This window comes from Phocoena phocoena, chromosome 5 (genome assembly GCF_963924675.1).
Source record: "Phocoena phocoena chromosome 5, mPhoPho1.1, whole genome shotgun sequence".
In the NCBI taxonomy this organism is placed as follows: domain Eukaryota; kingdom Metazoa; phylum Chordata; class Mammalia; order Artiodactyla; family Phocoenidae; genus Phocoena; species Phocoena phocoena.
In genome coordinates this window covers 7,766,474-7,790,278 of record NC_089223.1, presented here as the reverse complement: position 1 = coordinate 7,790,278, position 23,805 = coordinate 7,766,474, and the positions used below count along the sequence as shown (strand labels likewise).

At 41.7% G+C, this 23,805-nt stretch overlaps 1 protein-coding gene across 2 annotated transcripts in view; it reads right to left on the bottom strand.

The window, feature by feature from the left end:
- Positions 1–21,509, bottom strand: part of HERC5 (HECT and RLD domain containing E3 ubiquitin protein ligase 5) — a 41,665-nt gene extending 20,156 nt beyond the window's left edge. The window contains exons 1-13 of one of the 2 annotated variants that reach the window (XM_065877135.1): positions 21,181–21,509; positions 18,800–18,920; positions 18,049–18,128; positions 15,442–15,663; positions 14,130–14,221; positions 13,738–13,868; positions 12,122–12,267; positions 10,899–10,975; positions 10,065–10,168; positions 8,781–8,840; positions 7,364–7,457; positions 4,511–4,700; positions 3,052–3,206 (exon numbers count right to left, since the gene is read on the bottom strand). In XM_065877135.1, the coding sequence (XP_065733207.1) occupies positions 3,052–3,206; positions 4,511–4,700; positions 7,364–7,457; positions 8,781–8,840; positions 10,065–10,168; positions 10,899–10,975; positions 12,122–12,267; positions 13,738–13,868; positions 14,130–14,221; positions 15,442–15,663; positions 18,049–18,128; positions 18,800–18,920; positions 21,181–21,451 (1,743 nt within the window). In that variant the 5' untranslated portion in view covers positions 21,452–21,509. The remainder of the gene's footprint in view (positions 1–3,051; positions 3,207–4,510; positions 4,701–7,363; positions 7,458–8,780; positions 8,841–10,064; positions 10,169–10,898; positions 10,976–12,121; positions 12,268–13,737; positions 13,869–14,129; positions 14,222–15,441; positions 15,664–18,048; positions 18,129–18,799; positions 18,921–21,180) is intronic. The other variant, XM_065877134.1, reaches the window with a different exon arrangement.
- Between the last annotated feature and the right edge of the window lie 2,296 nt (positions 21,510–23,805).

Here is a 23,805-nt window from a genome sequence, read left to right as displayed (position 1 = left end):
ATCAATTCTCCCCAAAGTGAAGTACAAATTAAATGCAATTTCAATCAAATTCCCAGTAAGATCTGTGTATGTGTGTGTAGAACCTGAAAAGCCAATTCCAAAATTTATAGGGAAGAACCAAATGCCAAAAATATCCAAGATTCACTTTAAGAACAAGACAGGAGTATTTCTTTTAGCAAGTATAAACAATATAGAGCCACATAAAATGATTAACAGTACAGAAAAGAGCCTGTACGTGAACCCCGCACACAGAAACTTGTTTTATGACAGTTCATGTTACCTATCAGTGCAGAAAGGACAGAATTTCAGTTAAGCGGCGCTAGGTAATTGTTTTCATATGGAAAATAATAAAAATAAATTTTCAGTTGGATTAAACACCAAAGTGTGAAAGGCAAAGCTAACCTCAATACTCCCTTTAGACCTTGGCAGAAGTGACCTCTGCCCTGGGCCTCTGATTTAAAGGTCTTTGCTCTGGGCTTCCTCCAGCCAAGCCCCTTCCCACAACGGGTCTGCAGGGTCAACACGGCCTGTCTATATGGAGCCCACTCATCACACATCCCCATCTAGACTGAGCTCCAGAACCCAAGACCCGCAAGTCCCTGCCCAAACGGCTCCAAGCCAGCCCCAGGAGCTACACAGGTTTCTCCCTCCACTTGCCCTGTGGGGAGTGGAAGTGTCCCAGGAGACACACCCCAAGGCTCCAGGGCCCCAGGGTTGGCTAAGGAATGGCTATTGTGGGAGGTGGGATGGAACACAGAGACGTGGGCTGAGGTGTCCACACACGGCCAACGTGACAGCCCTGGTGTGGGAGAAAACCAAGGAAGGAAGAGAAGCGCAGAGGACCTGGGGTGGGAGCGGGGAGGGTCCGTCGGAGCCTCCCCTTTCGCTGCAGAACTCCGTAAGGAGCCAAGATTTCGAAATTCAAACCTGGCTTCCCCTGTCATTAGGAAGGTTTATTTGTCAAGGTGGGAAGATAGAGTATATTTTATTTCATTTAACACGTTGTTAGCTAGATTTCTAACCTTTTAAACATTAGACATATGGTGTATGACCCTCTGTTTGTACTCCTCCTCTGGTCCCAGCTATCATCTCTGTTAGAAGACTATCTAGAGCAGCCCTCGATGCCAAATCAGGCCCTCTGCTTATTCTGTAAAGTCTCACAGATGCCTGAAATATTTACCATCTGGTCCTTTCCAAAAAGAAGCCCTCCAGATCCCTGATCCGGGTAACAATTTAAAACCCTGAAGGAAAAAAAAAGTTTAAAACGAAACACATGGAGTAAAGATCATAAAGGAATAGACTGACAAAATTTTTTTTTTTTTTTTTTTGGCCATGCCGTGTGGCATGCGTAATCTTAGTTCCCTGACTGGGGATCGAACCCGTGCCCCCTGCATTGGCAGCGGGGAGTCTTAACCCCTGGACCGCCAGGGAAGTCCCCAAATTTTATCTACATTAAAATTAAGAACCTGAGTTTCGGACTTCCCTGGCGGTCCAGGGGTTAAGACTTCCCGCTTCCAATGCAGGGGGCTCAAGTTCAATCCCTGGTCGGGGCACTAAGATCCCACACGCTGAGGGGTGTGGCCAACAAGTTAAAAAAAAAAAAAGAAGTGAGTTCATCAAAAACCACCAAGACAAGCTATAAACTGGGACTTGATATTTGCAACACATATAACTGACAAAGGACTAGTACCCAAACTAAAAAGTACTCCTATAACCAATAAGAAAAAATTAAACAATACATTTAAATTGAGCAAAAGGACAGGTATTCTATAGAAGAGGAAACAAGTACTGCAATTATAAACATGAAAATATGCTCTAATGCATTAGAACCAGGGAAATACAATTAAAATCATAATTTGGGGCTTCCCTGGTGGCGCAGTGGTTAAGAATCCACCTGCCAATTCAGGGGACACGGGTTCGAGCCCTGGTCCGGGAAGATCCCACATGCCGCGGAGCAGCTAAGCCCGTGCGCCACGACTACTGAGCCTGTGCTCTAGAGCCCGTGAGCCACAACTACTGAGCCCACGAGCCACAACTACTGAGCTCGTGTTCCGCAACAAGAGAAGCCACCGCAGAGAGAAGCCCACGCACCGTGGCGAAGAGTAGCCCCTGCTCGCTGCAACTAGAGAAAGCCCGCGCGCAGCAACAAAGACCCAACTCGGCAATCAATCAATCAATAAACTCATAATTTGGCACGATTTCAATATGGCACTAACACTATTTTCCAAATTTTAAAGTCAGACATGGGGCAACAGAATTCTCATCATTTCCTGGAGAGGATTTAAATTGGTCCAACCACTTTGGAAGACAGTTTGTCACTACCCATAAAGAACAACACAGGCATATCCTCCAACCTATCAATTCCAGAATTAGGGATGGAAACTGAAAACTAACTCTTGACACATGGACACCAAGAGATAAGTACAAAAATGTTGACAGTAGCATGTTTTCTCATAGGGGACCCCTCCCCCCAAAAAAGAATTGCAAATAGCACATACTGTATATCCATCAATACTGGAATGGATAATTCTGGTAGAGTCACGCTATGGACTATGATACAGAAGTGAAAATGAAGTACAGACCTAAGTATTAATCTGGATGAGTCTAAAAAAACAAAACATGTAAGCAGCATGTATTTGATTCACATGAAATTTTGGAAACAGCATAGTGTCAAGAGATACTTACGGTTATAAAAAAATAAAGAAGCGTAAGTGAATGGTTAACTGAAAATCCAGGATCCTGGCTACCTCCGCGAGGTGAGGGTGTATAATCTGAGAGACACACAGGCATCTCTAAAGCACTAGAAATGTTTTCTTTTTTAACATGGGTGGTAGTTACACTGATGTCTGTTTTACGACTTTTCTTTAAACTGTATACAGATACTAGACACACTCCTTTATATGCATGACTTAATTCACAAAAAACAGCATTTTAAAAATAACAGTACCAACCTCATGTTTCGTAAGAGTCTGCTTAAGTTTCAAGCCAGGTGAAACCAAGGGAATTTTTATTGCAAAATAAAGATATCTGGGTTTCTAAACCAGCACGTACCCTGTGCAGCTTTTTCAACATTTCTAGGAGAGTTTTAATGTGATAGTTATTCTCAGTAGTTCCAGCCCAATAATGCAGTTGAGCAATGACGGCTGTTTTAAACATCTGCACCAGTCTGATGAAAGCAGATTCTTGCAGAGATGCCCAATATTCCTCTGAGGGATACGAAGGTAAGTAACTGTCAGCATGTAATATTTCTTGGATTCTTAAAGGTAAAAAGTAGTCAATATTTTCTGAAACTGGTAGAATATTTTCATATATATTGTAGTTATAAAGACACATTTGTAATAATATTTTCTGAAACTGGTAGAATATTTTCATATATATTGTAGTTATAAAGACACATTTGTAATAATTTTTTCAGTAAATACAATTGGAATTCAAAGTGTAGAATTTAATGTTCTCAAAAAAATGCCTTGACAGTAAGAGAGCCACAAATCTGATCTAATTAATTTGTTGGGGGGAAAAAAAATAACTAGACAAAATTAATCAGTCACATTTTTTGCCCAGAGGAAATAGCATACAGTATTAAAAACCAGATTGAGAACTATTTGTGATTACACGACTCTATTTTGCCCTCTCAGCACGAGTTTTTAACTCTTAAAAACCATCTTTCCGCATTGTATAAAAGAAAAATGCTTTAAACCAGCTTTTCATCGCTTACAACGTGACAAAACGTAAGAAAGAATGGACCTTCTTGGGCTGAATACGCTATTTGTATCAAAAACCTCATTAGAATAAAATCAAGCCCCTAGACCTCATTTCCAGTGTACTGGAAATACAGGGACAGGAGGAAACAATCAGACAAATCTAGATGTGAGACACTGAACAGGACTACTGACGCACGCTCTTTAAACAAAAAAAAAAAGCCTGTACAATACTTTTCGGGACAAGTGCAGAAATCTGAATATGGCCTAGATGTGAGGTAATATGATGGAATCACGGCTAATCTTATTAGCTGTGGTAACAATGTTGAGGTAATACAGGATTCCATATCCTTAGGAGATGTATGCTGAATATTACGGGTAAAATGTCCTGATAGCTCCAACTCACTTCCAAATAGTTCGGCAAAAATAAAATGTAATCTGTACATCAAATGTAACCCGTACACACACGGCAACATGTTAACTGCTGTTGACTCTCAGGTAGAGAGCATCTGGGATTCAGTGTACTAGTCTTTCAACGTCTGTGTATGAAGTTCTTCATGATGAAAGGTAGGGGGCAAAGGACCTCATGACCAAGCCACACAGGTGTCATTACAAGAACGCTGAAGAGGGACTAGAACAATCCATCTTGGACGAACACAGTAATTATTGCAGCACGTTAGAATATGCTAAGACTAGGAACTAAAAACCACGAATGTGTTCACAATCACCTAAGTTTTGCCGTAACTCCACGAGGCATGTGTTTCCATTGAGAAGACAGTCACGTATTTTCAAACGTAAACCATCAATCTTACCCAGAACCTCCGACGACTGGCCACGCATTTTATAAAGAACCTCTGCAAAAGGGACCACCAGGCTCTCCCAGTTGTTATAATCATGCATCACAGGGCATTCTGGGAGAAGGAAGAAAACTCCTAAAGCTTCTTGATGTGGAGAATGAAATGGAAGATTTTTCAACAGAGTATCCCTGAGACATGTGGTTATCTGTGGCCAAAAAGGATCCAGGAAAAGACATTCAGAACACAGCAATTACTGTAATAAAATAAAGTGTGGAACCCGGAGTTTCATCCCACCATGAAATTGGAGCCATCACTTGGTCTCTCTAAAAGCCATGTTCACAACCCATCTCATCTAGCTTCCCCGATACCTAGGTGTGTAAACGTGTGACAAGTATCCTCTCCGTCCAATTGTTGGGGCTCATGAAGGAGATCAAGAAGAAATCACATGTGCGAGATTATATTGGATGGAGTCAGAACTAAAAGGCAGCCCTCCCAATGATGGTCCACATTCTTCCCTCCAGTTCCACTAGCACACCTCATTTTTTAAAGAGGATGTGTCAGAATCTCCCAAAGCAAAACAAAAATAAAAAACAAACAAAAACAACGAAAATCCGCATGGTTTCCTGTTACCTTCTCACAGAATCACCTGTCTCATCACAAACTCTCTCCACCAAACTCTAGTTTCTAGCCCTTCCAATCTTCTTAGTTTCCCCAATTCAGAATGCACGTGTTGAAGAAAAATTCAAATGGAATTCTGAACGTTTATGTGTTCCGTGGGCTCAGATAATGGTAATAATTTGCCTAAAAGCCCGTTAAGAAGATAATCTAGTGTTTACAGGGTTCTTATTATTTGTCAGAGACTGTGCTAAGTAATTCACATATATAAGTTCATTTATCCTTGTCGTTTCTCTGTAACATAGATGCTATTATTAACCCCGATTCATAAACGAGAACTCCTCATGTTAGGGAAATTAACCTGCTGAGGGTCAGGTCACAGAGCTAAGTGAGAATCTCTCCTGGATCTTTCTGACTCCAAAGCTCAAACCCAATCACTAAATTATGAGATACTAGCTAAATGGACAAAATCTTACAATTATCTATTTTCACATCAAAACATTCTATTGGGCTCCCACCACGAGGTTCAGTCTTCAGAGTCATATGTACAACTGACGGCTGCACGTGCCCCCCTCCTTCCTCTGGGCTCTTCACCATCCACAACCCCAAACCTCCCAGCCCTTTAGAACCACCGTACCGCTCTCAAGCCAGTTATACTGTTTCACATCTTGTGCCTTGGTGCACACCTTCCTGACTGCCTGGGATGTCCTTCCCCTGTAGGTACCCGGTAAACTCCCCTCCCCCTGGGCACCTTGTTTTGAGAACTCTAAACAGAGCTGACCGTTCACTGCCCAGGTAATGAATCAATTCATTCATCTAAAAATATTTATTAAACATCCAGTATGTTCTAAGCTGGAACTAGGGAAGACAACTGACACCTGCACATAGGTATCCGTCTCCTTCAGTAAACCAGGAGCCTCTAAAGACAGGGGTCTCACCACAGTTCCCTACGCATAGCAGTATTCAAATATTTGCTGAATAAATGAAGGAAGGCCAAGTCTGTGAGTCCATGTCACAGAAATCTCAAAACAGAAACATTACAGGTCTTCTGATCCAACTGTCCCATCTGAACCACTGGGAGACTGCTCTATGATTATGTTGCTTGCACTGTATATGATACTGTTCTGGCACAACTAAGGTATAATTAGCCTTAGTGATGAACTGGTCCCACCTCTTTCCTTCACAGATGCAGACATGGCTTTCTATTCTTGGTGATCTTTCTACTAACTGCTGCAGAGTCCTGATAAAGGTGCATAATTAGGGATCCATTTTACATCAGACTCCTCATTGGGCAACGGTTCTGCCAAAGTTAACATAGTTAAATTTTCCATCTTCCCTTGAGAAAAGAGTGCGCGAGAGAGACCCTGAGGCTAAGATACAGAATGCTGAGTGTGACAGAGCAAGAGACCAGGTGAGGGAGCTGAGAGCAGGAAGAGAACAAGCACGAGACAGAGAGAGGGAAAGAATAAGAGCCACAGAAGCAGAAGGAAAGACCAGATGGGGGTGGGGGGAGCCAAGAGAAGTGAAGGAGGAGGAGGGAGGGAGGGAGGGAGAGAGAGCGCGCGCAAAAACGAGCCAGAGACCCAGAAAGAAACAGGTTGAGAGAACACAGACAGTACCACCCCTAGATCAATCAGTACAGTAGAACAGGGAAATAAATTAATAAAAGCTACATTAGGAAAGGCTACATTCATAAAGGAAGCATGCCTGAAGCATCCCCAAGAGGGAAGCCTAAAGATATTAGTAACAGTGCTGAAACGAAGAAGCAACAATCCCAGAAAGAACAAGAATACTCTAGAACCTACAGAAAAGGAAGTGCAGACCAGGCAGTCCTTGGTGAGGGGGACATTCATATCAGAAAAAGTGTTTTCGTTTCTATACTTATGTTTAAAATAACTGCAAATAAAATGTTGTTCTTATTCTAGTGTACCAGTCTCACAAATATTTTAATCATCTTCCTAAAGCCCTAAATTGAAAACATTCCCTCTAGGGGAGTGCCTGTACATACACGTGTATGTGTGTGTGGGCACCGATGAACCAGTTAGATTATTCGTAACCTAAGTGCCTCCTCTACCAGCTATTTCACCCTAAGTGGGGAAACTCCTGAATGGTAGCTGAGTTTAACTTAATCTGTATATGCCACAGGGTCTCAAAGAGTATCTGAAAACAAGATATTTCTTCTGAAATTTTGAGCTCTTATAAAAATGTTCCAGTGTATTCTCTTTTTCCAAGTAACAATCTGAAGAATACCACCGTGTTAGTAATCCAGTCCTTTTGGGTTAACTCCTTAAAGGTATCCCTTGCTGCATTTAAGTCCAATTGAAGAGACATTGTTTCTTCAGCTATTCTGTGGAAGGAAGGTAAATGAAAAATGGATGAATAAGTAAATGAAAACGGACACTTCAAAATTAAATATTTTATTAGATTATTTATCCAGATGAAAAGTTTCTTCTCAAGCTTGCTTCATTTTAATAAAATTACTTTTTTCCCACCTTTTCAATAACTATAAAAATTTGACTGAATACAAACACAATTGAAAATATAGTTGACAAAATGTGATTATTTCTGAAATGTCAAAAAATATCAAGGCTGCATTAACTATACGTACGCTATCGGACTTTACATCAGATACTGTCTTATCTTAAATGAGTAATCAATAAATATTTATTTTCCAGTACAAAAAAAAAAATAGCCACAGGAAAAAGGTAAAGGTATTTCTTGTTTTCCAGTTACATGAACTACAAGCAGGGACCAAAAAAGGGGTTTCAGAGCAGTAAATTTTTAGTAATCAAAGAGAAAATTACTAATGAAATGTCTATCTTAACTCAAGAATTACATTTATACTGGACTGAATATATTGTCTAAAAATAGACCCATTCTTTGTGAAATAATACATATATTTAGTGTCTGAAAACAGAAAAAGTTCTTTTAAATAAATATTATACCAATATTTAGGAAAAGAAGTATAAAGTCATTCTTTCATAATGCTTAAAAATTCAAAGAAGCCTTAGTATCTAGTAATAAGGAAGTAAATAAATTAAGGTACGCCCTTCCCATGGAATACCATGCAACCATTAAAATGATGCTATGGGGAAATACTGAATAATATAAAAATGGAATAAAATGGAAAAATGGGCAAATGTATTCAGTGTGAAGAAATGTATAAAACAATATAATCCCCTTTTTTGTAAAACTACAGATTTGCATAAAAAATATTTATACAAACACTAGCTATTACGCTTAAGTGGTGAATTTTGGCTGATTTCCATTTTCCTTTTGTTTCATGTCTTTTTTTTTGACATTTTCTACAGCAAGCATATATGTGCTTTTGTAGGAAAAAAAAGGTACTTTTTAAAAAGAGATAAAGACATACATAATTATTTTACCCTCAAACCATTTTCTTTACCATCTATCACAGTTTATTATATTAGTTTCAGGTGTGTACAACATAATGCACTGATATATGTATAGCATATACTGTGAAATGATCACAAGTCTAGTTAATATTCATCACCACACACACTTACACATTTTTTTTCTTGTGATGAGAACTTGTAAGATCTATTCTCTCAGCAACTTTCAAACATACAATACAGTATTATTAACATAGTCACCATGCTATCTATACATAGTGTTTTCAACAGAATTTTAAAGTTATTATATATATTACCTTTCCCTTAAAAAACTTCCAGCCAGACATGCAGGAGATGAAAATATCTCTCTGATTTCCCTATATTAGGAATAAGATGGTGGTTAAAACAAATCAGAATATGCCTCCTTGTAGCAGGAGACATGATAAATTGTCCTTCAAACTCCTCCCTCCATCTCCAATTTATCTGCATATGGCCATGGGCATCTGAAAGTCTCATTTGCGAAATCTCAAAGTTTCAGAGGCAAACATGGGAAATAAAAAGATATGTACTCAGAGAAGCCAGAGGGGAAGAGGATAAGGCTTGACCTAGGATATCTTCTTGGACAAATAAAACACTCCCAACCCACCCAGCTTTCCAAGCCCTACTTATTTCTATTCCACTGGAGTAGAAACAAAAGAAATTACCAGAAATGAAAGGTGGGGATGTATGTTCAGTTGTGTCATAGAAGTACCTGCACCAATAGCTCTTGACCATTTGTGCTCTGCCCGATGCAGCTATTTGGTATAACTACTTTCCAGAATTAGGAAGCCATACCTAAAAATGTCTCTAAAAGGAAATGCCTGTATAAATGAGTATAATTTGTACAGACGGTAGGAGTTCTATCATTGAGAGTAAGGTTGCCTAAGCTGTTCAGCTGTGAATAACAGCTCAACAAACAAGAGGCTCTAAAGTCAACGAGGGTTGAGAAACTGTAGACTATATTTCCTGCTCAGTATCACAATTAAACATATCAAAGGCCCAGAGAAGTCCTGCAATAAAGAAAGACGACCCCATGGAGCTTACATGCTAAATTGTATGTGTCAACTTGGCTAGGCCATGGTACCCAGAGATTTGATCACACACCAATCTAGATGTTGCTATGAAGGTATTTTTTAGATGAGATTAACATTCAAATCAGAAGACTGTGAGAAAAGCAGATTACCCTCCATAATGTGGGTGGGCCTCATCCAATCAGTTGAAGGCCTTAAGAGAAAAAGTCTAAGGTCTCCAGAGGAAGAGGGAATTCTGCCTCCAGACTGCCTTGAGACTCAAGCTGCAATATCAACTCTTCCCTGGGTCTCCAGCCTGCTGTCCTGCCTCAGAGATTGTGTACTTGCCATCCCCTACAACTGCATAAGCCAATTCCTTAAAATCTCTCCCCACCACCCTCAAACACACCCTATTGGTTCTGTTTCTCTGCAGATCTCTGACTAATGGACCACTAGTGGACCACAAAATCTCACATCTCTGTATTGTGCAGAACCAGTTGGGGAAACACTGCTTTAGAGAGCTATATGAGCAGACAGACACTCAGAGTGCACCTTTTTGTATTCTGCCACTGTTTAGTACCCACATCAGCAATCCATCTCTTTACAGTGCCTTCATTCAAGGTAGGAATTCTCCTCCTCAGATTAACATAGGGATTCTGTAAACAAACAAAATAGTAAAATACAGTAACTTAGACACCACAGAAATAGGCATCCAACTCTTAGGCACGTTCTAGGGATAGAGAGTAATACTAAGCATGGATAACATAGCTCTGCAAAAATCATACAGTAAGATTCTACCGAGGAACAATCCATCATTTGTCTGGTTGCCAATTTCTTGTCCAAGGGTGCTTAGATCCAAAGTAAGTTTCTCTGAATGCCCCAACACTGAACACTTTATACGGGTATGATCAGATTAAACTGAACATCAGACAGCTTTGAGTGGAGAGGTCCTAAAAGGACTGGGTATAGAAGTAGCAGGAACTCAGTTGCCTTGGTGGAGTAGGATATGGAGGTTACGGACTGATTATTCATAAGACTATAAACCTCGGGTCTTTTTTAGTATTGGCTGGCAAAGTCACTTCAGAATATCAACCTGTTGGTTCACGAGCACCCTGACCAAGATGCTCTTGGCAAGGAGCCTCCCGAAAGGTAAGCAGAGTCTAAGGAAATCACACGTATTTGACATACACTAAGGGCATATCTGCTGACTTTTGTGAGTAAATACGTATGTAGTTTAGACAATAAAGGATCGATAACGTCTAACCATTCCCCAAACTCAGCCTAGTAACCTGATGATTTTGGAATTCACCAAATCTAGGTTCTAGAACCTTCTGTTTTGCTTAAAATACCAAGTTATAAAACTTCTAGAGATCTATTTTTATTTACCTCTTTTTCCACCCAAAGCAAAATGCTTTGATCTCCTCCAGCAATCATTATTAACTCCTTTTCTGAGGTATGGCTTTCTGAAAGGGATTTACAAAAAATAAGAGTTTAGAAACTCATCTGATACAAATATACACATTCAGCCTAAATAATTTTAGATTCTTCTTAAACTGAGTCCTTTTACCTTTCTGACAGACAAAGACTCAGTACATTTCCTACCGATAAAGCAGAAATACACATCTACTTCAGAGTAAAGTCTAGTTAGCAAACATAGATGATTCGCAAGGTCGGCAACGTGCTATCGGTTTAACACACATAATTAACATAAATGCTTATATATACAACACAGTCAAACAAATACTTGACTAGTTAGCTGTTCCCTGGTTTAATTCAGCGCCTCTTACTAAAAACCCTATTTATTATTCTACAACTCAAGATTTAATCAACGACTACTGGCTGTGAAGGATGTAAGTACTTCAAAAGCCTATGCAAGTGGTTATAAGAAATCAGATATAATACTTGATCTGCTTAAGGAAGTAACCCGACTGTTCATTTCCCCAGAAGAACTGAGAGAATTCTGGTACTTCCGGTCACCACTAAGCTTTCAGAAACAAGTGACCCAAGGGCTCCGAGGCACTTCTACAGTGGAACGTTTCAGAGCGAAGGCTCTGAAGTTACACAGGGCACAGTTCACGTGTCCAGCCACAACCCTTCCCGGGCTAACCTTCTGCCCTCCAAGTCTCTGCACCCTCCAGCAGAAGACGACTGAGAGTACACATCTCCTGGAACTGTTTAAGGGCCGGTGAGCTAGGCACAGTTTACATTGCCTGGCATATGTCAGCTGCTCATCATTCTGAGGGTTTTATATGATTATGAGTCAATTTAATCAGGTAAGAAGAACAATCACTATGGAATTAATAGGTCCCTTGAAAACTGGAATCAGAGGCCGCATAGGCCTCTGAACCCATATAGTCTATTTTATGTTGTATCGTTTTAAATCCACATTAATCTTAACCTGAAGGGCTAAGGGAAAACTAATGGTTATTTCCACTTGATAAATTAGATTGGCTGTGTTACGCTGGTTACAAGTAAACGAATGAAAGCAATGTTTAGAAAACCTCCCTTCACAGTCAGACATTTCTTTTCTTGCCCACATTACACACTTAGAACAATCAGTTTCTCAACCAAGGTATTCATGCCGAATCCTGTGCTCCTGAAGAACTTACCAAATGTGAGTTCTTGCTTTGATGACAATTTCATGGGACATGGTATCAGCTGATTATGTGTTCCACCGTTCCCCAGTTGTCCTTCTTTTCCAGAACCAAAAGAAAAGACCTTCCCCAAATCAGAAACATAGGCCAGTGTGTGCTGCCTATTAAATGAAAGCACATATGGTCAATCCTCAATCATCCACAATGATTAGAGTACGCAGTCATCCGGTAAACTGAAGAGCTTGTGCCACTCAGTCAGAGAAACAGCTAAGCAACTTCCAGTGGATGACATGAGCCACCCAGAAACTAAGAAACCACTCATGGGTGGCTGAGATGATCGTGGAACCCCTAAGCGTGCCGAAGGCCATGATGCTGCACCCTGGCAAAGGACGTTCCCTTCGTCAGAACAAGCACCACCTCTTGCCTTCTACGCCTTCTTCAGGCCTTGGCTTGAGTCACCACCTTCTGGAAGCCATCTCTGAGTCCCTCCCCTCCCCATCCTAGAAGACAGCATTAGGTGATCCTCCCTGAGCTCCCAAAGACCTTTATCATGCTGATTTTCTTACTGATTTGCCTGATGGCCTCTCCTACTATACAGATGTATAAGGAAAGAATCTGGCCTTACTCCGAGGTCTGGCTTTTGTCCTCACTTCCTGGGAGGTAATGTCTAAACCCTTAGAATTTTCCAAGTGATAGGAGTGTCTCTGTTATTCATGGTAGGCCCGCCCCTAAGACCACACCTAATAGTTTATCCAGGTGGCTCATGGAAGCCCCTCCAGCTGTATGTAAGCCCAACCTCTCGATACACAGAGGCTGGAGGCTGAGTTCAACCACACGGGCAATAATTCAATCAATCATGACTAAGCAATGAAACCCCAATAACAACCCTGGACTTGGGTGAGCTTCCCTGGTTGGCAATATTCTTCAGTCATGTATCAGGCTGGGAGGAGGTAACACGGCCCATGGCTCCAAGGGGAGTGGACACCAGAAGCTCCTCATTTGGACCCCTTCTAGACTCTGTATTATGCACCTCTTCCTTTGACTGGTTCTAACTTGTATCCTCCTCTTGTAATAAAAGTGACCATCAGTGTAGCAGCTTTCAGTGAGTCTTGTGTCTTTCCAGTGAATTCTCCTGTGTTAGTGGGGGTACTGCCTGGTTTGCAGTAAGACATTTCTAAGGTGAGGACTCCTTCTGTAACACATGCTACTCGGAGGAATGTATGTTATGAAAAATCCAAAGTGGTGACAATGTTCCTTTGGTTAATGCAGAGATGGAGTGATGATATCAATGGATAAACCTTTCTAACTCATGTTTGTTCATTTTTTTCCAAATAAATGATAACTTTTTTTTTTAAGATAAAAGTGCATTCGAACAGTTACAAAGGTATTTCACTAAAGGACCAACAGAAAGTAAATATATTTTCACATTAAAAAAAATCAATGAAAGTAAATATCTATAGTAAAATATTTATTATGATTGTCTAATAATGTAAAATTAACCATCTTCACCTATCTGAAAATGTCTGATACCTTTATTTCAATCAAAGAAACCTGATGGAAATTTTATTAAACTACCTATCTAAATTTAATGTGCATATCTTACCAATTTTCATTGACACTTTACAACTTACCTTCCACATGCTATCTGGGTCACTCTCTTCCCAACGAGTCCAGTTACCAAACAGGGTCTTAACTCATTCTGTGTTGAATTGTGACCGAGTTGCCCATACTTTCCAGCACCAAAAGTAAACACCAGCCCACCCTAAAGAAAGGGAACTTCATATCAGATTCTAGAGAAATATGACACAGAAGTAAACACTCACTGATGCAAAGGCATCAGTGAAAAATCAGTAAAATCACCATCAAAGCAAAGTCCCCCAGTGATCAGGACAGTCCTGCACGTGGGCAGTGGTGACCTTTCTTCCCTGGGAAACGCTAGCTGCCCACATCTCCAGGTTCTAGTGCTTTCTCCACTACGAAGTGCTCTCCTGGAGTTACAGTCAGAGAGACAAGGGTAACGCACCTTTGTTAGCAGGGCAGTGTGAGAGCCACCACAAGCGAGAAATTCAACTTTCTGATTGTCCAGCATTTCAATAAGGGAAGGAGAATCTTTATCTAGGCAAGGGAAAGAAGAGTTCAAGTGACCCAAAGGAAATGGTGAATTTCACACTGGAGTTCCACCTACTGATAAAATACCCAGACCACTTCCTCTAGGCCCATCACAACAGCTCCTAACACACTGACAAGAAAGGCTCTGTGTTGGTACCTTTAGGTCTAAAAGCAGAGGTAGGCAGTGGTCAAAGGGCCACGGTTGGGGGCCCTCACCTGTGAAAGTGTCACTTTCACTTCCCAGAGCCCATTCTTCTCTTTTGAACCTGACCTGATTAACCTTCATTGAAGCATACCTGATATTTCCAAGTCCCATCTAGCATTACCCTTTTAATGAACATAAAGCTTCTTTTTTTCTTTCAAAGTCTCTACTACACTGTCCTTCCCTTACACCACCTCTTCTCTCTTTCACGATTATTTTCTTGTCCAAGCACTTAGAGATTCAGCAAAAATAAGTTCAACTGTCCTTTATTCCCTTTCCTCCTCTGAGTATTTTTCTAACACTGACTTACGGGTTCTCCTGAGTAACTAGCATTGGACCATGTGAGGCAGAAATGCAGTTATCTGATCGGTAACTCTGGGGGGAACGTGTACATCACCACAGCTAATAAAGAAGCCGAGTTTGCCACACCTGAAATCTCTAACAAGGTGTTTGGGGTAATCAGAAATATTGCCATCTGCTTTGCAGAGGTAGCCCAGTAATGCGAATTGTTGTGTTTTCGTGTGTGTGTGTACAGATGTAATGAATATCTTATGAGACTAGGACAGGTGAGTTTCTAAATAGAATTTTAGTATCCTTTTGTCCTAATGTAATTGGAATAATAGACATTTAGGTGCACAAGTACCTTGAAGGTCACTTCATCCAAACTCATCACTTTACAGAAAAAGAAAATAAGACCTAAAGTAAGTGACTTGGGTAGGCCCTGAAATTAGTTAACTTCAAGTGGGAATCACAGCCCAGGTATGCTGACCCCCAGTCTGACGCTCTTTCCCTTTTTCCCACTTGGCCCTGACACACATCTCAGTTACAGCCATGACCTGCACACTGCACGTGCATGTCCTTTAGACCGATTCTGCCCTGAAGACAGAGCGATAACCGGGGAGATCAGTGCTAATGAAAGTGGGGACCTGAATCATTTTTGCCAGGGAAGTCTGTGGTACATTCATCTCTTGTATGACAAACATGTATTTGTTTAGAATATGAATTTGAAAATATGTTTCCATACTGTCGGTGTGGCCCAGGCCCAGCTGTCCACAATCATTTCTTCCCCATGAGTAAATGTTTCCCGACATGGATAAGGCCATGCTGTGGGCTTCTCCTGCAGAAATCTGAACCAAGGGGACTCCTGAGAGGTGCTCCACGATCTGCGGTGTAGGGACGGAGTCAAATATTCTTCCAACTCCAAGCTGGCCGTCTGAGTTCTGTCCCCACGCAAAAAGTTCACCACCTTGACGTAAACAGAGAAAACGCTGTCTTAGTTAAGTTTAAAATGCAGCAGACATCACCCTAGGACATTATGTGCTATCCATACTACACCATCATGATCTCCTCCATTCAAACTGATAAGACTGCCCAGATCCTCTCATGTCTGGGTCAGAAAAACCAGAACCTTCTCTTTAGCAATGACAGTTACAATTCCCTACCTCTTACCTCAAAGGGTAGTGCTATGAACTGAATGTCTGTGTCCCCCCAAAACTCCTACGTTGAAATCCTAACCCTCAGTGTGACGGTATTAGGAGGTGAGGCCTTTGGGTGGTGACTGGAATTAGATGAGATCGCAAGGTGGGGGGCACTCATGAATGGGGTTAACGCCCTCATAAATGGGTCCCCAGAGAGCTCCCTCATCCTCTCCACCTGTTAGAAAACTGGCCCTCACTAGACACCGAACCTGCTGGAACCCTGACTTTGGACTTCTACCTCCAGAACCGTGAAAAACAAATTTCTGCTGTTTAAGCCACCCCGTCTATTTTTGTTATAGCAGCCCGAACGGACAAAGAATAAAGCTATCTGAATATATTATAATCAAATTCAAGAAACACTTATGTTATAAATCCCACAGGATGGGCCCATGAAAGACAGAAACATTCTACATTTGGGAAAATAAAACCTAAAACTACTTTTCTTTCTTTCCCTCTCCCACGTGCCTTAAGATGCCAAATAAATACCTTAAAAATACATTGAAAACCGCAGCACAGTATTTTGAAAGAGTGAGCATCTTCTTCCATTAATTGAATATATGGAACATATTTTTATTTTACTTATTTATTTTAAAAATTCTTATTGGAGGATAGCTGACTCACCATGTTGTGTTAGTTTCAGGTGTACAGCAAAGTGAACCAGTCATACCTATACACATTGGATCGTATTTTTAAAGAAAAGTTCTTAGATGTTATCTAATAGAGATGACAGTATCTAATGGAGTCTAAAAAAAATATATCGGAGATTTAACGTTTACTGAGCAGGACCTGGTGGGAGACAGAGGTTTTCCTTCAAACGTAATTATCACATGCCTATCAGCCACCAGGAATATTATGATACCCCCGAGAACGATCAGTAGTTCCCTTTCTTGCTTTCCCAACTTTCATTCTTCCTAGATCGTGATTTACCAAGTACAAACCCTGAACAACCCCTTCGCCCCACATCCCTAGATCCTGGGCTTCTTGAAGGCACAGTGTGTCTGTCTCATCTTCACAACCTCAACATGGTAGATACTCAAAATGAAAGATCTGTTCATAAAAGGATGAACTCAAACAACCAGTTTTTTGCAATACAAGTTTTATACACTCAAACCTTAACAGGGCCTTCAGTACAGGTCAAATACTTGATTACTTACTTCCCTTGAATTCCAGCTTTCATTCAGTTTTTATATCTGTCCTACGTATTTAAAACATTTCCTTGATCCTGAATTCCCCCCTCTATCGCCTTCCTGTCTTAATTAGGTCAAGTTTCTTCAGGAAATACTCCATATTCACTACTTCCCTTCCCTACCATTATGGTATCTGCTAAGAAACAGGAAGTAATAAAGGGCTGGGGAGAATCTCTGAATTCAAAAGGTAATGTTAAAACACGTCAGAGGCCTGCAAACTGGTCATAAACTCCCTATCATGGGAGCTAGAGGAGCACTAGGAAAAGGCAAGAAAGTTCTGGAAAAGGGTGGACCATGCCTGGTCCTGCTTCCAGAGAGGAGATTTTGATTATTCGGATTATTTTCACTGTTTCATATTTGAAAAATAAAAAAACAGGGAACTTCTGAAATAAAGCTCTAGGCCCAAGAGGTAGCCCAGGTTCCACGTCACCAAACCAAACTTTCATGCCCCTGTAAATGCTCCGCTTGACCAGAAACACAGCATACGCAGTCAGCCAATCCCCAAACACCAAGTCTACTCTGCGCTCTACACTTATTTCCTTGTTCCTTGATCTTTCTAAATGTCAGCCTTAGCCAGTCATGCCCGGTTTCCGCGTTGAGGCTTCTAACACTAAACTCGCCCTTGCCCGAAACCCCTCGGGAAGACTATTCCACTGCTTGTGAAGCCCTATACACTCTCAATCCATGCGTTCTTTTCCCTTAAATAAAGGACATCAAACTCGTTACCAAATTGTTTTAGTTTTGTCATTTGACAGAAGAAAAGGTAGGAATAATAATTATGAAAACCTGAAGATTTGATAGGTTCAAGAATTCTAATTTTCTATCTCCTTTAGTAGTGCTCTAGACCATATCACATTCAAAACCATACTTCTGTCCTCTTACAAAGTGAAGCACATACATTCTACTAGTTCCATACACACACACATTTGCTCCCTCTAAGAAACAATTAATATTCCAGAAAAGTACCTTTTGAGAGTGCAAGCGAATGATAATCTCCGCATGTGATCTGAATTATATTATTTTTTTCTTGTAAAATGCACTGAAACCTGATGAAAGAAAATGTCTTCTATTGATCACATAATGGAAGTCACAACATTGATGTAAGAATTATTAACTGTACTTAATTAGGATTGAAGCTCAAAACATTAAATTTACTGCTTCACATTCAGCACATCTAAAATTATTATAATAATAACATGCTTTAATTAGTGGCTTAAAAAGAAAACAATGTGCATTACAAAACTGTGGTAAGATGATTCTAAGACACTTTTGCAAACAATAATTTTATGATGCAGGAATAATACAAGAGGAAAATAACTTCTAATTCACATGATCTACTAGTAAAAAGGCTCACAAATCATTCCATGATAATTCATTTTTTCCCAAGGTTGAAAACTATTTCTGTAAATATAACTTATAGTATTATTATGAGGGTTAAATGAGTTAATGAACGTGCAAGTCCAGTTTGGGGCTACGTGGACTAAGCGATCACTTCCTTTAAATGCCAAAGCAACACATGGTGCAGGCAATGGGAGACATAAATTGATTTCTAGTTCATTGATAGAATTCACTTGTCCAGAATTCATCATTTACTTAAGGTGTCACTGTATAAAGCAGGCGACAAGGATCATATAAAGTAACATCTTCCAACAAAAATTATGATTGCCTTTTGAGTAAAATTTAAATAATTTTTAATAAAAGAACAAACCTTCCTTACCTTGCATGTTGTATGCTGTAGTTGTACTCAAATGGTTTTCCATCTGCGGAGAGAACCAGCATGTGCTCTGCTCCTTGGTCCATGGAATGTATCTTCATTTTTTTCCCTAACTTAATGCACTCTGCAGAGCAAATCCAACCAGGAGCTGTCACCATTCTGTTACCCACTATTATTATGCATTTCATCATAATACACTTAAAACACCTGGAAAAGGTTTGCTTTTAGATTCCTGTTCAAGAAGTTCAGAAAGAGAAACTAAATTTGAAGAGCTAGAAGTGAAAAAGGCTGTAAGAAAATATATCTTAATTTTTGGGCAACACAACTCTTTTTTTTTGGTACGCAGGCCTCTCACTGTTGTGACCTCTCCCGCTGCGGAGCACAGCCTCCGGACGCGCAGGCTCAGCGGCCATGGCTCACGTGCCCAGCCGCTCCGTGGCATGTGGGATCTTCCCAGACCGGGGCACGAACCCGTGTCCCCTGCATCGGCAGGCGGACTCCCAACCACTGCGCCACCAGGGAAGCCCCCACAACTCATTTAAAAAGTAAATATATTGTGTATTCTGAGATACACTCTTTCCAAAAACAAAACAAATAACAATAATAAACCCCTCCTGACGCTCCATCTAGAAGCCAAGGCCTATATTCTTAAAAGGAGACATTTGGTTTGGGGGGACGATTTTTAAAAAGGATGTTGTTAAAAGAATTGTTATTGACATTAGTGCATATTTAACCCTTTATAAAAGTTAAAGATTTAAAATTGTCCACTATGCCATTTACTCTTATTTAAGTTGTTCACAAAAAGTAGGATAGATTTGGGACCCTGTTTCAGTTTTCAGTTCTAACGAAAAAAAGTTTATTCACGTAAAAATATCAAAGCACAAACGACTTCATAATAAAAATGCTAAGAGAACCAAAACAGTTTGGTAATAAAGAAGAAATCGCCCAACAGACTAAAGTTTTTTAGAGACCCAGCATTTCAAATCAGTTGAAAAAAGGGAGGGTTTATTCAAAAAAAGGTATTGGGACATCTGGCTAGCCAGTTTGGGGAAACAAATCAATCTAGATCCCCCTACTTCATTCCTTAAGTCAAAATAATTTACAAGTGTATCAAAAATTTTAGGTTTAAAAGTAAAATCTTAAAATTTGTATAAAGATGAGAACATTAAAAAAAGAAATTGGATTGTGAATAGCTTTCTAACATAACACAAAATACATAAGCCTCCGTAAAAGACTGATGAAGTAGACAATAAAATAACCTTAGCTAAAGGCAAGTCGGGGAAAATTTTACAACATATATGACCGACAAAAGGCTCCTCTAACTCAATATTCAAACTCTTCGAAATAAATACGAAAAAGATGACAACTCAATTTTTTCTTTTTTTTTTTTTTGTGGTACGCGGGCCTCTCACTGCTGTGGCCTCTCCCGTTGCGGAGCACAGGCTCCGGACGCGCAGGCTCAGCGGCCATGGCTCACGGGCCCAGCCGCTCCGCGGCATGTGGGATCCTCCCGGACCGGGGCACGAACCCGTGTCCCCTGCGTCGGCAGGCGGACTCTCAACCACTGCGCCACCAGGGAAGCCCGACAACTCAATTTTTTAAAAAGCCAGGCAAAGATATGAATGAACAGGCAGTTCACCAAAAAGAAATGCGAATGACCCACAGGAAAAAAAACCTCGACTCCGCTCAAGTTAAAAGTAAAACGAACAAAAGTAAAATATCATGTTCTTCACTCAACAGAAGGGCAAATTTTTCAGTTAAGTGTGTGGCCATTTGCTTTCCCGCCCACCTGTAGAATGGGAGCCACGGATACCGGACCTAATCTCTACAGAGTTTACCACGGAGAAGTGCAACTGAAAGCACTCTTTAAAATGCCTGCAAACGTCGTCACTGAGAACAAGATAACGCGAAAGAGGTTCTCCAAAGAGGAGCGGACCGAAAAAGGGGACAGTGAGAAACACACTTGGAACAGAAACCAACGACAGAGGAGGGCTGGCTGAGATTAAGATGCTGCCGGTACACACCCTCCGTGCGGTCGGCGGACGCAGCCGACTACTCCTCGCCACCACCCCGCCAAACTCCACGCCCACCGGGCTCGGGGCGGGGAGAGCTCAGGGATGCTGCACGAGCCAAGCGCGAAAAGCCCCCGGGCCGAAGCGCGTCTGCGGCCTCCGCCGACCGCTGCGGCGTCGGGTCCCCTTCTGAATGTCCTTCGCGGTGAGAGAAGGACTGCACACCCACAAGTCGGGCCACTCTGCAGAGAAGCGTCCCTGCTGGCCCCGACCCCGACTCCGACCCCGCAGGCGCCGACCCCGGCAGCCCACCGCACTCACACCCCCAGCCCGCGGCGGGAGGGCCGAGCGGCGCTGCGCCGCCCCACTCACTCGGCTTCCTGGCGCCGTCGCTCCCCGCCGGCAGCTGGTGGACCTCGACGCCGGCGCCGCCGCGCTCCAGCACAGCCAGGCGTTCGCGCGTGCAGCACATCTGGCGCGTCGCCTCGGTCCTCCGGGACAGCGCGCTGCGGAGCGGGTCGGCGCTGGGGAAGAGCCAGAGCTTCGCACCCCGCAGCTCCGCGGGCCGGGACGCGGGGACTAGCCCGGACGCCAAGCGCGCGCCGCCGCGGCCCCGCGACCTCCTCAGTGGCCTCCGCTCCATCACCGTTTTCCCGGGCTCCACGGGAGTGCCTCCGCTCTCCAGACCTTCGGAAGAGACCGAGCTGTGACGAGGCAAGGAAAGGGGGAGACGGCCGCTGCGAGAGCGCCCACGGGCCACGAGGCGTCGCGGTGCGGACGCGGAACGAGCGCAACGCACGACGGCTTCGAGGACCCGCAGCCTCCCTACCCCGCCCCTGCCCCGACGCCGGGCTTCCAATGTGCTGTTTGGGGGCGGAGCCGGCAGTGTCAGAGAGAATCGAAACTGCCTTTTTTTTTTTTTTAAGTGGGCGGAATCGAAAAGGAAAAGTTAAAGGGAAACTCTATGACTCACGACTGGCTTGGACGGTGGCCAGAGTAAACAGGAAGCTGGCCGGTGAAGAGGTGGGTGGGCAGGGCTGAGAAGGTGTCCCCGGGCGGGCAGTAGCCACCTGAACTGGACAAGGTGGCCTTCGAAGAAACACTGCAATTCCACTAGGAGGAGCCCTGACACAGACGGACGTGCAGAATTTCCAGAAACTATGGTGGCCCGGAGAGCTGAAATTTGTTAAGCATTCTGTTGGGGGCTCTGCCGCAGTCTCGTGGTGAAACTAGTGCCGTACCGTACCACGGCCCACGCTGCGATCCCTGCAACCACTGATCTGCTGTCAATAAATCTTTGCCTCTTCTAGAGTTTCTTAGGAATGGACTCAAACTTGTGCGGTCTTGTGTCTGACTTTTTTCACTTAGCATAAGGCTTTTGAGATTCATCCTGTAGTGTTTCATCAGTAGTTCCCTCTTTGTTATTGAGTGGTATTCTACTATATGGATATACCACAATTTCTTTATCCATTTACCAATAGGCAGGCTTTTCAGTCCTTTCCGGTTTGTGCCCACAGAGAATAGAAGTGCTGTGAATACTGTGAACAAGTCTTTGAGTGGATAAATGTTTTCATTTCTTTGGGGTAAATACCTAAAAATGGAATTGCTGTGTCATATGGTAAGTACATGAATATCATTTTAAGAAACTACCAAACTTTTCTAAAGTGCTATACTATTTTGCATTCCATCCAGCAGTTTATGGGAGCTCCAGTCCCTCTGTATGCTTGCCGACATTTGGTTTGGTCAGTCTTTTTAATTTTAGCAATTCAGGTAGTCTAGAGTACTATCTTATCGCAGTTTTAATTTCCATTTCCCTAACGATTAATGATATTTAGCATTTTTTCAGGTGCTTATTAGTGCTGATCTCTGTCTCTTATTTGGTGGTCTGTTCATATCTTTTGCCCATTTATTCGATTGCTTATTATCTAAGGGTTTTTTATATGTATAACAGAGTTCTTTTTTAATATTTATTTATTATTTTATTTGGCTGTGCTGGGTCTTAGTTGCTGCACAAGGGATCTTCCTTGCAGCTTGCAGGATCTTCAGTTGCAGCATGTGGGATCTAGTTCCCTGACCAGGGATCAAACCAGGGCCCCCTGCGTTGGGAGCGTGGAGTCTTAACCACTGGACCATCAGGGAAGTCCCTATAATACAACTCTTTATGTTACATATAAAGTCCTTTATTAGACATATGTTTTGAAATGTTTCCTACCAGTCTGTGGCTTGCCTTTTGATTTTATTAAAAATGTCATTTGAACTAACACAATATTGTAAAGCAACTATACTTCAATTTTAAAAAAGCTATGATAAAACTAAAACAAAAAAACAAAATTACATGAAAAAATGTCATTTGAAGAGCTTAAGTTTTAATTTTGATGCAGTTTATTCATTTTTTCTTCTTTATCCATTTTTGTTTTTCTCTTACATAGTTCATGCCTTTTTTGTCTTACTTAAGAAATCTTTGCTTGACCCAAGGTAACAAAGATTTTCTTATATGTTATCTTCTAGAAGTTTTATAGCTTTAGGTCTTTGTTACATTTCAAATGAATTATTCTTTATGATGTGAGGTAAGGGAAGAGGTTCATTTTTTTATTCTTATGGATTTCCAACTGTTCCAGTTTGGAACAGTTCCACTGAATTGCCTTGGAGTCTTTGTCAAAACTGTTGGCTATATGTGATTCGATTTACTTCTGGACTTTTTATTGTGTTCCATTATCTGTATGTCCATTTTTTTTTTAATTAATTAATTAATTTATTTATTTTTGACAGTGTTGGGTCTTTGTTGCTGCATGCAGCCTTTCTCTAGTTGCAACGAGCGGGGGCTACTCTTCGTTGTGGTGCGTGAGCTTCTCATTGCGGTGGCTTCTCTTATTGAGGAGCACGGGCTCTAGGTGCGTGGGCTTCAGTAGTGGTGGCATGTGGGCTTCAGTAGTTGTGGTTTGCGGGCTCTAGAGCGCAGGCTCAGTAGTTGTGGTGCACGGGTTTAGTTGCTCCGTG